The sequence below is a fragment of the Ostrea edulis genome, chromosome 4 (assembly GCF_947568905.1).
Source record: "Ostrea edulis chromosome 4, xbOstEdul1.1, whole genome shotgun sequence".
NCBI lineage: Eukaryota > Metazoa > Mollusca > Bivalvia > Ostreida > Ostreidae > Ostrea > Ostrea edulis.
Genome location: NC_079167.1, coordinates 34414038 through 34432861, shown reverse-complemented (window position 1 = coordinate 34432861; position 18824 = coordinate 34414038). Strand labels below are relative to the sequence as shown.

The window sequence follows — 18824 nt, the reverse complement described above, 5'->3', positions numbered from 1 at the left end:
GACTGGATCAGAAAGAACTTTGGGGTGGGTGACAATAATAGCAGAGTTTTAGAGCTATTTTAAATCGACGTTTTGAGTAAAAATTCGTATCATTCCTTGTGGGTTTTTATTTTTTAGGGGTGGTATGGTATAAACTTGTACTATTATTATCAGAGAAAAAATTACCGGTTCCTGTGATATGAGTAACAAATCAGATTCTCAAAAATGACATAGAACAACATATAAATAAATAAACCGCCTCCAATCCTATCCCTAGATCTTATTATCCAGATATCCGATCTTATTATCCATATCTCCGACCCTTTTCCTAGATCTTATTATCCGATCCTATCCCTAGATCTTTATTATCCAGATATTTGACCCTATCCCTAAATCTTATTATCCAGATCTCTGATTCTATCCCTAAATCTTATTATTCAGATCTCCGATCCTATTCCTAGATCTTATTATCCAGATCTCCGATCGTATCCCTAGATATCATTATCCATATTTTCGATCATATCCCTAGATCTTTATTATCCGATCCAATTCCTAGATCTTATTATCCGATCCTATCCCTAAATCTTATTATCCAGATCTCCAATCCTATCCCTAGATCTTTCTTATCCAGATCTCGGATCGCTATTTTTGGATCTTCGATGACCGGACCTTCGTTCCCAAACCCTGGATCTGTGCTGTCCAGACCTGAAGTCCTTAGCCCTGAATCTAAGCTGTCCTTACATCCGGTCCTTCATGGATCTGCTCATGAAAATTCCTTGCTACGCGACACAGATGCCCATGCCAAGAAATCCCGTCCGATCTGAATTCGTTGGCTTCAATAGGGCCATATTACATGCTGATTAATAGTAGCCGTCGCTTCTCTCTTAATTGCGGTTACTGATTTATAACGGTTTTTCTATACCGGAGATTTTGCTAAGAATTTCTTGGCATGGTAAACGAGTACGGTATAGCCGAGTTTGGAACGGAAAATTTGAAAGGGTGGGGTGGGGGGGGGTAGTAAAAATAATTTTAAAAATATGAACTACTGTATCAATACACATTCTGCAGACAGAAAGGTATATTCAATATTCTACAAAATATGCCGGCATCGGGATCGTTCGTCTAATGTGTAAAGGTATCACACCGGTAATTGTCCAATCAAAATGAGCTTAGTCAATGGTAGTTCCATATATTTAAAAGAATGCTTTTTTTCCCCCTGCGCGATTCTTCTCATTTCCTCTTCTTCTTTTCTCTTAATTTTTGTACCCCTGATTAGAAAATTTTGTGTAATTTTCGGAAATAATCAGTTATATACAAAGGAACTATTTGATGTTGGTAGCTGAGGCTACTTCCTGAGGTGCACTCAGGCTGTTTACACACATGTGAAAAACATGTGGATTTGAGTGTAGTCTTGTTTGCGGGTAAAAGCTTACGAAAATTCTGCGTAGGATGTTGTTTTTGCGGTGTCGACAGACGAGACGGGTAACATTGAGCATTTCCAACAGCGTTATTCGGCATTAGCGCGTTATTGGCATCAATTTAAACAAGTGATAAATTACAGCGTTCTCTAACGATTCATTCAAAATATGTGATGAAGTGCAAGGGGGGGGGGGGGTCACAATTTGTAATTTTTGCCATTAATGTGCAAAAATAATTTTCAAAACTGACCAAATAAGCTTGTATGGGGTTATTTGAGTGTTTTTAGTTGAATACACAAAAATCATGACCATGCCAAGAAATCCCGTCCGGTCTGAATTCGTTGGCTTCAATAGGGCCATATTACATGCTGATTAATAGTAGCCGTCGCTTATCTCTTAATTGCGGTCACTGATTTATAACGGTTTTTCTATACCGGAGATTTTGCTAAGAATTTCTTGGCATGTTCATTTTCTGAAAATATACTGCCGTAACTTGGTATTGAATTCTCCATCTTGTCGATCATGACTCATTCTATTCTTTTCTTTGCTCTTCAAGAATATTCTGACAAATATTATTTGTACCGGTATAAGTTGTTGTTTTTTTTTGAAAGAGCTTATTTCTACTCTTCCATACCAAAAACACTATGTCGCGATAGTCTCAACTCTATCTTACATACAATAATGCTCTGTGGTCATTATTAATCCACGAACTAGGTAAGATGCAGAGGGTAATTCTTATATATTTCCTCTTTCATGAGATTGTTCAAATTGTTATGATTGATTGCTTTATTCAGTCTAGTGAAGAAACAAAGGAACAGCTGTACTGAACAGGTAAAATGCACGCTCCCGTGTGACAGCGCACAGTTAGAACGCTGTTAGATGCTGACGACGGAAAGTATTGATTTCCTACAATTTGAAAATAACTTGCAAAGGAGTACACCTTGTTTCAAATCACAGCCACGCTGACAATAGTTACCTTATATCACGTTTAATCTTCGTAATGTACAGAATAATGCGTCTTAATGTAGGGAATTAGCGTTTAAAGACACACTAGCAAACGACCGAGTGAACACCTGAGAAAATAAAACTCGGTGCTCTTGTCCGGACAGGATTATATATGTATACTTCCAGAATTTTCACAATGTCTGTTGGAGCTAAAGAGACGGATTTTTACCGTTGACTACCTGTACATGTGACAGCGGAAGTTACGACGTTACGACACACGCCCTCCAGGCTCCGCTCTACACGTATTAGGGATGGTGGTTCCTCTCCGCGCGGCTTGTTGTGTGTATGTTACCTAAATGAAACACAAAGCAGACCAGGAAATGAAGTTCTCCAGCTTTCAGCGCCTCTGGGTAATGTATATGTGATCTTGACAGTGTGCGGAGAGTGAGGGGAAGACAAGCTGTGCGTTTTCTGTGGACTGTGTGGAGATTTTCTGTAATTGACTTCAGCTGTCATGACCAGATAGAGACGGGGACCGTGATGGCCAGCCCCAGCGATTTTCTGCTGCAAGATGTCGTCTGCGTCGAACAGTCCACTGGCGGGAAAACAGGTACGACGTGCAAAGTAATAATAAAAAAAAACAACTCGCATGCATTAAACACATGTGTTTTGTGTAATACAAGCGTTGGAATGTTAACAGAAAATGTTGCGGTGTTCAGAGTTGGTATGCTTTCAGAGATAGGATTTTAACCCTTGTCGGACTGTGTGTTGTAGCATTGTCCTGATACTCGAAGGAGTCGTTGTATCAATACTGCAGATGGCAGCTTCATTAGCTGTCGTTCAACTTCTGTCAATTTTCAGAGCTCAATGACTTCTGCTTTTACAGAGCACGAGGATAGTGGCGGGAAGGGGTGCCACTGTCGAATTCTTCAAAACGCTTACATGGAAGAGGAGGACGCTTATAATTTTATCTGTCACGTGAACAACTCCTTCAACAAGTCGGGTGAGTACAGCGACAGGGTCACGTTCAGGTCAACTTATAAGCACAAAACCATATGGTTTACAGGTATGTATTAAATGCACCACATTCATCTAGAAGAGATACGAATATTCATTTATTAAATAAACGTTCACCTCAATATACGCCTACAATATTTAGATTCTGCGCAGTGGAATGAAGAATCATAAGAAAAGAGTATCAATATTCAACGTCGTGTCCAAGCTTTATTTTTTGTCTTTATAGTGATTTGATATAGAAAAATATCAATAAAACATTGATGACTTCCACTGCAAAGACAAGAAACACATACACACATACATACACATATACATACATACGTGTGTATGTGTTTTGTGAATGTAATATTTTACCATTGTTTAGTATATGTATTATTATTTTATTCATTTATAAAGCGCAAAATTACATATAGTTTCTATGCTATATACAGGTATAGAGCTACACGTACCTTTACTCGTTCAGAGATTTTCATTACAGTGAATAATGAAAAAATACAAGAGTTCACATGATTTTTTTTTATTTGTCAGTTCGACGCTTAGATTGTATCTTTATCTTCTCCGTTCTGTTTCAGTGTTTGGCTTGTTGATGCTAACGATAGGCCTGGCTGTATCCGCTCTATGTTTAACATTTGGTGAGCATTTGCACTTATTAAAACGGATCAATCGTACGCTATACACAGGACAATGAAACTGTGAAGTAAATAAGACTATTTTATTGCTTCCTGGAATTGCTGTTAGATGTACGGTAATTCTGTAAAATCCATGCTTTGTCCGTGATTACGTGTGGGCACATCATTAACAAAACAGTTTCTACAGGTCTTTATGAGATAGTAATAGATTACAGTATTTATTCAGTTTTTTAAAAATCATTTCCACAATAAATGATGAAATCGCTCACCAGAAAACGTTAATTACAGATAAGTCATGAAGCAGCACCGGATATAGTTTGATAAGTTGCGAAAAAAAAAAAAAATTTAAAAAGATAAAAAAGGGCTTGAGCATATAATACAACATGCATGATTTATTTTAGAAACATGCATTTATGAAGTAGAAGCATTAATATTTGATTTGAAATTCACATTTATTCATGTTACATCATGTCTTTGTTTTTACTTTTCACAATTTTCTATCAACAGGAATCATGGAATTCCACAATTGCCCATGTGAACCTCTACTTCCGCTCTTTCTGAGTTTAAATGGAACAGCATTGTTATTCAAATGTGTCCTACAAGGTGCTCGTATAATGTGCAATATTGCGCCCCCTGAAGGGGAGAGACATTGTTTGTATACCGTCACCGACATGTTGACGTTATTTCTCGTGTTTTGGGGGTGTACAGGTAGGTATCAGGCATACCTTTCTCACAGAAACGTAATACAATAATTCATACCTTTCTAACACAAATAATTCAATCATACAAACCTTTCTAACACAAATAATTCAATCATACATACCTTTCTAACACAATTCAATAATATATACCTTTCTAACACAATTCAATTATACATACCTTTCTAACACAATTCAATCATACATACCTTTCTAACACAATTCAATAATACATACCTTTCTAACACAATTCAATAATACATACCTTTCTAACACAAATAATTCAATCATACAAACCTTTCTAACACAAATAATTCAATCATACAAACCTTTCTAACACAAATAATTCAATCATACATACCTTTCTAACACAATTCAATAATATATACCTTTCTAACACAATTCAATTATACATACCTTTCTAACACAATTCAATCATACATACCTTTCTAACACAATTCAATAATACATACCTTTCTAACACAATTCAATAATACATACCTTTCTAACACAAATAATTCAATGATACAAACCTTTCTAACACAAACGTAATACGTTTTAGGTTGAATTAAATGTGTTTTAAAACCTGATTTTTTTTTTCAATCTTGAAATATGGAAGTAGTCACTATTGGTCCTATTGCAGGAGCTGCAATGATACATGATAGGTGTGAAATATTTGTAGCTTTGACCTTTAACCTCAAAATTAAGATTCATCCTTGTATTTGATCAGGGCCATAAACTTCAAACAGGAGACGTTATATGGACTAAACAATAACGTTTCAGTCTCATACCTTAATCCAAGGAAACAAGTCTGGCAACAAAATACCTTAATCGAAAGATGTAAATCTGACAACAAAATATTGATGCTTACAAGCATGATTGTCGTTTTTCATTTCAATAGATTAATGCTACTTTACCAAAGATATGAACAACAATATATTGCCTCTTTCGTTGAGCGTTGCTGGGGTCAATCTATTGTCATAAATATATGAATTAATAACAGATTCCATAATTTTTTTTTATTAAGAACACAAAAACTGTTTTTCACACCATATATGTACATATATATATATATATATATATATATATATATATAGTTTGTAAAAAAAAATATATATAATTTTTTTTATAACTGTCTGAAGAGGCATTAAAGCCGAAAGGGCTAACAGTGAAATGTTATTCAAGTTTTGTGTTTCTTGACTTTTATTATTATTATTATATATATATATATATTCTCTTGACAATTGGTTATATCCCAATAAAGATGTATTGGTGCATACCTAGGCTGACTTTCCCCGATATACATGCGCTTCGTAAAAAAATATGCCAGTGTGAATCGTCGCAGTTCATACCCTCAAGTATTTTCAAAAATGAAATTTAGTTTTTTATTTGCATTTTACTATCACTTTTGTCAGATTCTCCAGCCATTAAAATAGACGTCATACATTTATCTATTACTTTTGCATTCATACGCACATTGTTTACATCTACAGCGCGTTTACGAGGAAATTCCTATCATTACAATTTTTAACGGTATCAAAAACAACAACATTGGAAATATTTATTTGATAAGGAGTACAAATAACAGTGTTGATGTTGTAATGTACTGCATATTTTTAGATTATATCCAATAAGATGCAGTTATATTTATGATTGTATGTATTTAGGTCTACATATACTGGGCTAAGCTAAGCATCGATCGGTGAGCTTTCCCGTTCAGGTAATGCAGCGTTTTGATTTCTTTTTTAACTATTGCAGGTGCGGTGCTAGTGTACAATCTTCTAAAGATCGTGCAGACGGAAAACAAGTCCGCCACACATTATTGTGACTTCCACCTTCTCACCCTCGCTATCGCGGTTGTCACGGTAACGTTTGTCGTCATCATATTCACTCTCGTTTGCTACGCAATCCTGTGGTTTATTCATGATAAAATGGAGAGTTCTCAGTCATTTAAAAATTTCATCGTAGAGAGTGAAATGGAAAGACAGAAATCACCTCTGTGTGTTCTAGGGAGATGACGACATCAACAGTGCTAATACAATATGTCACCATACACGATGTTTACATACTGTGAAACCAGAATGTGGCTTATTAGAAACTGCATTCGTCTTAATGTTTTACCAATGTATAGTTTGTTATATTTTTCTATAAATATCAAGGACTACCTGGTGTTAATTTCATCTTCTCGATCGCACGTAGAGAGGACAATATTGTGAGGAAATTGCTGGGTTTTCATGGTTAAAGCACTCTTAAAATATCAATTTCACGTAAAATATAGTTATCAAATCGAACTGAGTACGCAGCATTGCTCTTCAATATCCGCTCACACATCTTGGTATGAGGCAATAATAACCAGCTTTATTTTACAGTATTCTCATATATGCGCCTATTCATATGTAGTTTATAGTTCCGTATTGTAGAATATTATGCAGCCATATTGGTTTCTCTCTGCTGGGTAACGTACAATGACGTGGTAGCTGAGTGGGATGCGTGGCTCTAAATACGAAACAAATTGAGAAGAATCTGCATGATTCATCCATTAAATGAAACAAAATTGCTGTCATAAGCATAAAAACATTGTTAATTTTAAGATGCATGCATGTTTTATCGCCCCTGCAAGTGCAGAACTAGTGTATGAGGATTCCTTGAGTATAGATTTCATGTGAACTTTCTCGACAATCTTTATAAAGGTGTGTTTCCCCATACTGAAACAGATTCAAGTAACTGACGATGATGTTGAAGAGTTGAACTATAAAGCGCTATGTTGAAGCCTGCTGGAATGTCTCAAAGTAACGTGACAAGGCAGTTTGGAGTTCATATTAACACTGTAAATGTTCTAAGGAGACGATATCAGCAAACTAGCACCGTTCGGGACCGTCCACGACCCAGAACACCCGCGTGTGACGTCACGTCGGCAAGATACGTATATGTATGGATATCACATTTGATTAATCGATTCCTATCGGCTTCTTTGACCGCAAGTTCAAGCATACATGGGTCCTCGTACCGTGCGGAACAGAATGCGAGATACCAACATCCGTCCTCGACGTTCTGCTATCCGTCCTGTTCTGCTCTGACGTCACCGTGTTGCGAGGTTAACGTGTTGTAGGAGGCATTGTCGTTTCAATTAGGTTTAATGCTGCTATGACACAAGCGTGGCTCGAACACACGACCTCATGGTTATGTAGCCGAGTTAATTACCATATATTCATATCATATTAGTACCATGTGCCGCGATGAGTGTAATATATTCATACTATATTTTAAATTAGAGCTTTTCTAATGGTACTAATATCCGTGTATACCTTATTCAAAGTAGTCTAGCTGACCCTTTTGCTCAGTGACACTGACCTTGGACATATGACATTGGGTCTGGTATAAGACACACTATTTGTGTCCAAGAAACTCCTGTTCTAAGCACGAACTTAAAACAGAGTTGTGGCCCAGAGGAAAATGTCTAGCTTATTAATACCAATGACCCTTGCCTTTCATTAAAAGCCCTTGCTTTAGAGTTATGACACATCGTATATTAATAAGCAACGCATGTGCAAATATGAGCTACTGCCCAGCCATTATAAAATTATGGGCCTAATCAATAGTGGGATGAACGGACGAACAAACTTCCACCAATGATCAGTTCAAAGGTCAGTTAAGGAAATGAATATTGCAATTTTATTGTAAGCTGCTTAATTGTCCGTCTTATCGCGTAATCAACTTGTATGTAGATGGTTAAAAGTCTCTTGTTAAATTAACCACATCAATGAGTTAATTCTGTCATCAAATCGCCATTGGTGTTCATCTCTTAACGTGCATTCGAATATTACAATTTTGCTTTGTTGTACAACACGAAACTAACTAGAACTTCTAGATCTCGACAACGTTTGATAGAGCCTGTATCCGGGAGTGGCCCGTTCAACGAATTTACTGGTACTCTACCAGTGTTTTTACATACCGAGATACAGGATTCAATTCATAGTGATATCAACATTAAACAGAAGTTTAAGGTTCAACCGCTGTCTAATATGTCCACAATCGTATTTCTTTGTCCCATATAAACAGTTTGCAATGCTGCTATAGTGGTTAGAGGGGCTCTGGGTACCATAGTAACTAATGAGAAAGAGAAAGACTTTCAATTTTGTTGGATGTACAATCTTTTTTTGTCATTCTGGAGATTAACATTACCAGATGAAACCCAGAAGCCGCTTCTCAATAATATGTAATTTTTCGTGACATTTCGGGCTCACCCCATCTTGTTCCTACAAAAAAACCTCACATACCTGGGGGTATATTACCAGGTTTGTTTTAGAGTTCGAATATTGTGATAGTGGTTGTGGCAAGTAAAAATGGGATGTCGGCTCTTATGTATTGTATATACATGTATACAAAATATTGTGTTGCATTATGTATACCATGTATTATAACATGTTCTAAAGGCGATACCGCAAAGCCAGAGTAGCACATACACGTTTTTCTGCTGTAGATAGTCACTAACAACGCGTGCGGTCGTGTGTTGTCTTACTGTAGAATGACGTTACGCTGGTTGTTGTAAATGAATGAAATGACGTGCTGACGTACAATCTCGTCACAGTAGCATACGCTAGTTAAATTGCCCTCCACTGTCACCAAAGGGGTCCTTCCATGTGTTATAATTCCACCCCAGACCATAACGTTCCCTCTTCCGATATATCGGCACTGAATAACGCAGGCATCAATGTAACGTTCTCCAGCACGAGGATAAGCCAAAAAAAAAAAGAAAAAAACGGCCGTCTCTGCGAGATGAAATCTCGACTCTTCCGTAAACGGAAGTTCCGCCCAATTACTGTTATAGAAAGACGATGCCTCCTACACCGCGCTAGCTACAATGCTTTTAGACATCCCAGCTTCCAGCATCTCAATAGCATGCAAACGATCATTTCAATCATGTGAGGCAACTCTTGATCAACATTTTATTCCAAAACCAATGTTTTTCTGTTTCAGTATATTGAATACTCTCAATGAATGGAAGAAATTCTAATCGATTACTAACCACGTGTCGCTTAGGCTTGAAATTCCAGAAAAGCGTGCTGTGGCCGTTGAGGCGAATCGAACGCGATAAACTCGCGTTTAGTATATACACTATGCCTTTAAGAATAAAGGGAGATCAACGAATTCTCTTTATGTTTAGGTCAACTGAATCATTCAGGTGACCTATTGCTATCTGTTTTTGTCCGTCGTCGTTCGTCGTGCGTTAACATTTGAACATTTTCAGCTTCTTATCTGAAACTCCTGAACCATTTTCAACCAATTTTGGCATATAGCATCTGTGGGTGGAGGGGAACAAAAATTGTGAAATTCGTGGTCCCTACCCCCCTGGGGCCTGAGGGGTGGGGCAAAAACCATCAAAATGAGTGTAATTTTAAAAAATCTTCTTCTTTACTCCTGGACATCAAGAAGCCAAACTGTGGGCATAATTATAATGAGCGTTGAGCCCTCTACCAAAATTGTGAAATTCATGGCCCCTGGGAAAAGGGTTCTTGTGTTAGGGTGGGGCTCTATTGGTCATATAGTGAAAATGTAGAAATTCTTTGAAAATCTTCTTATATTGGTTTTATCTAAGGAGTAAATAACCCTTTTCTTTATGATGTCTCAGACCTAGGTTTTTTAAAAAGGATTATTGATTGAACATAAAAATGACACATGCACTTCATGACCACATAGCTATTCAATGTTTCTTCCATCCAAAAGTAAAATTCTTATATTTAAACACAAACCTAATTCAAACATTGGAAGGTTGTTACATGATACTCAGGTGACCTATAAGGCCCCTGGGCCTCTTGTTTTTAACTTTTAAGTATACATAGTTCTTTTTTCCCCGCTAGTATATATATAGCAAAGAAGGGGAGACATTTTTTTTGGATCAATTGGAGATCAAACCTGGTACCCTTGCATTACTAGATACGTGATATAAACACTGTGGGGTAATATTAGTACTCTATAAGATTTAAACATATTTCGAAAATCATACAATATTTCAAGTTCACTTCTACGCCCTGTATTTCCTACAGCTATACTTCTACTATTGCATCCAAACTTTTTAATTATACACAAACTTTGCACTGCCTAGAAATAGACCATCTTACACTTAATCCACCTACGTGTTCTTTTTCTTCGTCTTCTTTCCACTGTTGTCCAGTCGGACATATCATTACTGGTGATGTTGATACAGTTGAAAATGAGGACCTCAAATCAATTATTCTAAAACGTCCTAAATACAGAGAACCTCGGTCATTCAATTGGTGACAGAACTTCATCTCTATTAAGAATTATGTCGAAAATTATGCCAGACGATGGGCTAAATATGGAAAAGAACTTGATACATTGTCAGAATGGATTAAAAGCATAAGAGGAATATTAAAATCCCGCATTAGATATATGAAAATAAAAGTACGTACCATCTATCCTTCTGTGTTTAGTAAATTAGAAGTGATAAAGAATTAGATAGGTTACATGAGGAATATGTTTTTGTTCCAGGTGACAAAGCTTGTGACACCATTATCTTTGTTTGTAAGGCTCATTAATACAACTGTATTTTATACGAACTTGGTATTAATTTCACTTTTGGTAATCGTACTTATACTCCAACTGCCCGTTCAAAAGATCAAATTCTTCAAAGCCATGCTTCAGTTTTAGACACGTTCAATATCCCAGTCAATGGATCGGATGAATATGAGTTACCGTACCTATATACTGGATTCCTAAACTTACAAAGATACATTGCTGGATCCAGAAAATGTTCTACCAAGCCCCTACCTTTGATCCTCACGAAAATATTTACAGCTGTGAAAGAGAAACTTCAAACATACTGTGCCACTACATATGCCAGAAGTGTTGTAAATCAAATGTGGATTCTAAAAAATTCTAATGAACTTTTAGTTAATTTGAAATCGCAAAACTTTTCTCAAATCAACAACATCAAAACGTATGACTATTCAACACTTTGCACCATTCCTCACGATAAATTAAAGACTAAACTATTTGACATCATAGACAGTTGCTTCTTCAACAAAGATGGAAAACGGAAATATTCATATCTAGTGATCAGTCATCCAAAAACTTACTTTGTTAAACATAACTTCCAACTGTTGGAAAACAAAATCATAATAAAGATGAAGTTCTGTCGCCAATTGAAAGATCAAGGTTCTCTGTATTTAGGAAATTTTAAAATAAGTGATTTGAGGTCCTCATCTTCAACTATATCAACATCACCAATAATGACATGTCCAACTGGACTGTAGTTGAAAGAAGATGAAGATTAAGTGAAAGATGGTCTACATCTAGGCAGTGCAAAGTTTGTTTAAAATTAAAAGGTTTGTATGCAATATTAGAAGTGAATTGGGGGTAGAGAAAGTCATCACTTTCTCTTATCTGGTGGATGACAAATACAGAAGGCAACTCCCCCATTGCCGTGTGGACGGGGAATAGAGACGGTCGTATCCTTCATTATATCTTGGGTGTGGAATAGAGAAGGTATTGGGTAGGGAATAGATAATATCACTCCCCTTATCTAGAGAAGATAGAGAATCTTCCCTCCTCGTTATCTGGCGAATGGGGAAGCAGTGAAGATCATTCCTTCCCTTATCTATCTAGTCAATGAGAGCAGTGACAGATTGCTTTCTCCACTTATCAGGTGGATGGGAAATAGCGACGGTCATTCACTTCCCCCTTATCTAGTGGATGGGGAACAGAAGAGAAGGTCACCCCTCACCCTTATTTGGTCGATGGGGGAATAGAAAATAATCATTATATCTTATCATCCGATGATAGTTTTAATGATCCTGACGAGGCGTTTAGTACTACACGTCAACTGTCATTTAAGGTTACTCATCGTTCCTAATCCCTCTTTGTAATCTGCACCATAATTTGGACATAATGTTCTTCCTACAGTAAACACTACTAATACATTTATTTCATTATATGTACACAGCAGAGTTATATTCCATGAATTTGTGTTCTTTTGAAATAGTTGTGAAGTTTCAGATACATTGATAAATTAGTTTTAAAAAGTTAATACAGTCCTTTTTAATTAAAATGAGAAGCGTAACTCAAATAAAAAAGCCAGTTCCTATTTGTGTAAACTGAAGCGTCCATCGTCATCCCTCTTGTCATTTGGTGTTGGCTTTAACCCTAGCAATTATATAATCCTTTCTCTTCACAAAGTAAAATTGTGTCTTAATTACTATAAGCTGGCGATTGTGGAGACCAATTTACTTGTCGAGTTGAAGAAACTTCGTCGTTTTGGAATTTTAATCATACTTAGATTGAATGTCTAGGACGTTGAGTGGTACTGATTGATCATTTCCTACGTTGTGGCTACAGTTTCCATCGTTTGTTTAAGCTTCTTATCTTCCTGCCTGGTGGTCTTTAACTTTTTGGTCACCAATCCCTTCCATCCGTTGCACGTCCTGTGTTTCTGCTTCATTTTTAAGACTGTCACTCTCTGGTTTAGATTGAGCGCCGAAGTCTTGCTCAAGGCCCGCCTGCCTATCATCACTAGATGCATTGATCGCATTTTGTAAAGAAGTTATTGATTTGTTCAGATGTTGTATGTCGTCATTCTGTTGACCATTCTCTAGTTGAGGATGAACATTGCCTCCGTTTAGATCTGTGGTGGTTTCTGCATTGGATTGGGACGCCGTAAGGTCTTCCGTCTTGGATTCAACCAATGTTGATGAATTCTGATTTTCATAGCGATGTGTTTCATTGCTGTAAACAACAAGTAAAGCAGCCTCTTTAATACCACTATCAGTTGCCTCGCTATCATATTCAGGAACTGCCATTGGCTCTTCTACCGCTCCGTTTGACTTTGTCTGAACTTTCTCCGTATCTACGTCATTCTCTGTGGGAGAACGCGTCTGAGATCTGCTTGCGTCAAAATCGTCCTTGGAATCACAACACACCACACCAGACGACAGCTGTTCCTCGTCTTCCTCCGGAACTTCAGACAGTTTCCCGGTCGTCGTCTCTCCTGAAAGGGAGGACGTGGACTGTTGATCAGAGAATTCACTCATGCGTGATGATTCTGGATGGGGCGATTCCGAACAAATAATAGTAGCACCATCTGGTGGTTGCTCCTCGTCAGGGGGATCGGGCGCGGGGTGGACCACCATGTTCTCCTCTATCTTTACACTGACGGATATTCCTAATCCCATACTCACAAACTGACAGGAAATACAGCGTTTGTTAATCACCGTTGTACTTACAAGATTACCAGAAAACCATTGCGATAGTTTATAATACTGTGCAAAAACTTACTTGTATGATACATATCAGGATCAAGATGGTTACCCAAATAGGCAAGTTAGTTCTGAACCAATTCTCTATTTGTTGAAGACAAGGTGTCTGCAAGGAAATTGGAAAATACAAAGAAGATGGTTCACGAGGTAACGTGACAATATTTCTAGTTAATGAATGGGAAAACATAAAAGTAAATTAAACCGATAGATAGAAATAACAATAAGTTAAAAGTTCAAATTATCAAACGTTTGAGAAAATGGAATATGTTTCCAAATGCTCTGAAAAAGAACATGCAATATACCATAGTGTTCCTATAAAAATTGTTTCGCCTTCAAACGCTATTGTAAACGTATGACTCCATCCGTATAGACGGATAGAGTAGTCCCTGCATACCCATCATATGCCATAGTCATTTGTAACAAGAACGTTTTGAAACTACGATCAATGGTTGAGTCTCTGAAAAGGTCGGTTTTCTAAACAGGGTTTTAATTGTAAACGAATGTCATTCTGGGTTCAGTGGACTGTAAAATTAGAATTTAAATAATGAAATAAGAAACAAATAGCGTATTTAATGTTTTAGTAGAAGTTCGAAACTCCTCAATCGCAATCCATTAACATTTTCCTGATTGTACGTGCCTATGTGCCATGTTCCACTGGAGGTAGAGTGAAGCGTCTATAAACATCTAATATATAGAGAATAATAGAATCCTTTGTTAGTACCGGTGTTCGATTGGGAAATTACACTGGGGATACAAGATTCGCAGTCTAGAACAAGGCCCGAGTTCTAAACAGTGAATCCTATCCCAAACGAGTAAATAATGAAGGGATATTTTCTCACAGTTTATCTACAGTTTAGTATATTTATTCAGGAGCTTTGAGAAAATTTAAAATGAAAGGTGAAGATAACGAACAGTGATCAATCTCATAAATCCCATAAGCAATACAAAATAGATAGTTAGGCAACCGCGGACCCCTGAACACACCAGGGGTGGGATTAGGTACTTAGGAGGAGTAAGCATCCAATGTCGACCGGTCACACCCGCTGTGAGCCCCATATCTTGATCAGCTAAAATAAGTGTGCCACGGACGGTCTAATAATCGGTATGAAATACATCAGACAGCAAATCCTCATTTTAACTTAAATGCAAAAACTGATAAGACAGTCAAAAAAAGCCTACCCAAAAATGATTTACACTTACTGTGTAAACTGAAGAACCCTAGACTGTCCCTCACAAAGCTATACCAAATTGAAATTTGGAAGAATCCAAAACAAAATATTTTTACGTATGCATGTAACGTAAATCATAGAAAATACATGACGTCGTAATCAATGTCGGTCTCACACTGGTGACAAAGTGATTGATTGTGTATTGTTTAACCTGTCTCGAGAATTTTTCTCTCATATGAAGACGTCACCATTGCCGGTGAAGGGCTTTAAAATTTAGTCTTATGCTCTTCGCTTACGGCCTTTGAGCAGGGAGGGTTCTTTATCGTGCCACACCTGCTGTGACACGGGACCTCGATTTTTGCGATCTCATCCGAAGGACCGCCCCATTTAGTCGCCTTTTACGACAGGCAAGGGGTACCGAGGACCTATTCTAACACGGTTTCCCCCGGGAATGGTGACAATGTGAGAAAATAATATCTGTACAAATTTTATTACTCGACCTCGAAGAGTAAAGTCCATGATTTGGTGTGAACCGTCAATGTGTCGTAAACCTTGAAGCAGCTTTCTGGTATGTCCATCAACTCCAGCCCGTACTCCGTGTAATTGTTGATGCCACAACACTCCAACTACAAATGAGATAATCAATCTGGTCACCAACGGTAGCCTATCATCAGAATTTCAATGTGTGGTAGCTGTCAACGGATATGTATCGTAAACGTTTGGATATAATAGTATAATTTCAGTTCTATATAAATCAATCTTCAGATATCCAAATACACATTAAATTTTATTGATTCGTTGATTTAACTTTTCCTTTCCCGTTGGATCTTTTTCTGTGGGGTCTGTTGCATAGACTTACTTCCTACCTATAGAACGAATTAATCTGGCAATACAATGACCATGCCCCTGTTCAGAGGATGAACTTACCGGATGATATTACCCTGCTTGTAGGATGAACTTACCGGATGGTATTACCCTGCTTGTAGGATAAACTTACCGGATGATATTACCCTGCTTGTATGGTGAACTTACCGGATGATATTACCCTGCTTGTAGGATGAACTTACCGGATGATATTACCCTGCTTATAGGATGAACTTACCGAATGATATTACCCAGCTTGTAGGATGAACTTACCGGATGGTATTACCCTGCTTGTAGGATAAACTTACCGGATGATATTACCCTGCTTGTAGAATGAACTTGCCGGCTGATATTACCCTGCTTGTATGATGAACTTACCGGATGATATTACCCTGCTTGTAGGATGAACTTACCGGATGATATTATCCTGCTTATAGGATGAACTTACCGGATGATATTACCCTGCTTATAGGATGAACTTACCGGATGATATTATCCTGCTTGTAGAACAACTTACCGGATGATATTATCCTGCTTATAGGATGAACTTGCCGGCTGATATTACCCTGCTTGTATGATGAACTTACCGGATGATATTACCCTGCTTGTAGGATGAACTTACCGGATGATATTATCCTGCTTATAGGATGAACTTACCGGATGATATTATCCTGCTTATAGGATGAACTTACCGGATGATATTATCCTGCTTATAGGATGAAATTACCGGATGATATTATCCTGCTTGTAGAACAACTTACCGGATGATATTATCCTGCTTATAGGATGAACTTGCCGGCTGATATTACCCTGCTTGTATGATGAACTTACCGGATGATATTCCCCTGCTTGTAGGATGAACTTACCGGATGATATTCCCCTGCTTGTAGGATGAACTTACCGGATGATATTACCCTGCTTGTAAGATGAACTTACCGGATGATATCCCCCTGCTTGTAGGATGAACTTACCGGATGATATTACCCTGCTTGTAGGCTGAACTTACCGGATGATATTACCCTGCTTGTAGGATGAACTTACCATTTGATATTACCCTATTTGTAGACTGAACGTAACGGATGATATTATCCTGCTTGTAGGATGAAACCCAATGTAAAGTAGGGGAATTGCTATTTCGGTTTGAACTTACCCTCAAGCAATTGAATAAATTCATCTCTTCATGTAGAGTAATCTATCCGTCTAAATTATTAATTTAACCCGCCTATTAGTGTATGTTGAATTTAACACTGCCAATAGGATTATAGAAGTATTTTACTACTATGGATATATGAACATACCCTTGCCTGTTATTTGGTGTCATGGTTCAGCTAATTAATGGATGAACTTACTTCAGCCTGTAGAATGTACTTGGTGTCATTGTTCAGCTAAGTAATGGATGAACTTACTTCAGCCTGTAGAGTGTACTTGGTGTCATTGTTCAGCTAAGTAATGGATGAACTTACCTCGGCCTGTAGAGTGTACTTGGTGTCATTGTTCAGCTAAGTAATGATGAACTTACCTCAGCCTGTAAAGAGAACTTGGTGTAGTTGTTCAGCTAATTACTGGATGAACTTACCTCAGCTTGTAGAGAGAACTTGGTGTCGTTGTTCAGCTGAGGCCAGGTAGAGGTGATAAGGGACGGAATCTATAGGCAAGATTAATTGTAGTCACCATTTTGGAAATTACAATTATACAAATACAAAGCAAACCATTACGAAACCACCATATCTTTATATCGAAGCTGATTTTTTTCTTCACTATAGTTCATTCTGGCAGGTTGTAAAGTGAATTGTGTACATTTTAGATAATAATCCATGCATTAGATAAAATCACATGAAATAGCTTTCGTCTAACTCACCTGTAGAGTGTCTTACATTTGAAAACTATTTTAAATGCTATGTGCCCTCTGTAAGTCATTGTCGGAAACCCACGGTTGGTCGCTCTAGACGATTACCTACCGTGGGTCACAAGGCCAGTATTTTTGCTGGAAGGTGTGTCTCGGCTTCTATATGCGATTGGTCGCTTTACCATTCCTTATTGCGATATTCAACCAATGAAAAAGCCCCTTATTTCCAGTCCTCGGTAGCATAGAAAAACATGCTTTCGAAGCCAAGATTTTGACTACGTTTAAGTTTGACAAGTTACAAAAATTTCAACGAGATGCTTTATTTGTTTTATTGAAGCAGGGATGCATTTGTGTCTATAAAGACAGGGGAGGAAAAAACCTGTGTTACCAAGCGTTTGTACAGGTCTATATGTCCAGCACGAGTTCGAGTTCCATCATACGCCGATACGGGAGCAATGTGTGTTGTTGTTTTTAACAGACTTGGTATTTCATCGGTTTCTATAGGTATGTTAAACTTACTTGCGTATTAAGTGCTGCCGTAGTTTGTTCTATTTGTGTTGTCGGCACAATTTGAACCAGTAATTGTGATCCTCGATCTAAAACACACCTCTCTCGTGTAAACACAATTGATGTCTCACCTACGCTAATTACAAATTGACATGTGAACGGGATTGTAAGACCATATCTTAATTCAAATTTGCATCTAATTTTTAAATTATATCGTGCATGACTGATTTTATTCACGTGCCATGAAGCAGTGATGATAATAAACATACCAGAGGCGGATCCAGGATTTCCGAAAAGGGGGGAGCATATGTGAAAGTGAAGTATTAGTTAAAATAATCAGCCATTTTGGGTGCCAAATCTGGAGTTTTCATCTATATACCTTTGATAGTGGCACAACAAAACACACACACTTTCATGGGCGCCGCCATTACAGCTGACACATTGAATACCGGGAATATTTACGACGGTTCTCATTGGTCC

The 18824-nt window shown here is 37.5% G+C and overlaps 2 protein-coding genes across 2 annotated transcripts in view; one reads left to right on the top strand and one right to left on the bottom strand.

Moving 5' to 3' along the window:
- The first annotated feature begins 985 nt into the window (after positions 1-985).
- Positions 986-6850, top strand: LOC125671619 (uncharacterized). The gene is made up of 5 exons (XM_048907447.2): positions 986-2952; positions 3229-3345; positions 3932-3991; positions 4496-4696; positions 6445-6850. Exons 1-5 carry the CDS (start codon positions 2883-2885, stop codon positions 6702-6704), a joined length of 708 nt encoding a protein of 235 aa, XP_048763404.1. The 5' UTR covers positions 986-2882; the 3' UTR covers positions 6705-6850.
- Positions 6851-12611: 5761 nt separating this feature from the next.
- The window catches only part of LOC125672006 (uncharacterized), a 23260-nt gene continuing 17047 nt past the window's right edge, over positions 12612-18824 (bottom strand). The window contains exons 6-9 of the mRNA XM_048908053.2: positions 17568-17636; positions 15628-15753; positions 13978-14064; positions 12612-13883 (exon numbers count right to left, since the gene is read on the bottom strand). Of these exons, the coding sequence (XP_048764010.1) occupies positions 13065-13883; positions 13978-14064; positions 15628-15753; positions 17568-17636 (1101 nt within the window). The 3' untranslated portion in view covers positions 12612-13064. The remainder of the gene's footprint in view (positions 13884-13977; positions 14065-15627; positions 15754-17567; positions 17637-18824) is intronic.

Coding starts and splice junctions, on each gene's coding strand:
- LOC125671619 (XM_048907447.2), top strand. CDS start 2,883: ATGGCCAGCCCCAGCGATTTTCTGCTGCAAGATGTCGTCTGCGTCGAA. Junction 2,953..3,228: donor GTCCACTGGCGGGAAAACAG/GTACGACGTGCA, acceptor CTGCTTTTACAG/AGCACGAGGATAGTGGCGGG. Junction 3,346..3,931: donor CAACTCCTTCAACAAGTCGG/GTGAGTACAGCG, acceptor GTTCTGTTTCAG/TGTTTGGCTTGTTGATGCTA.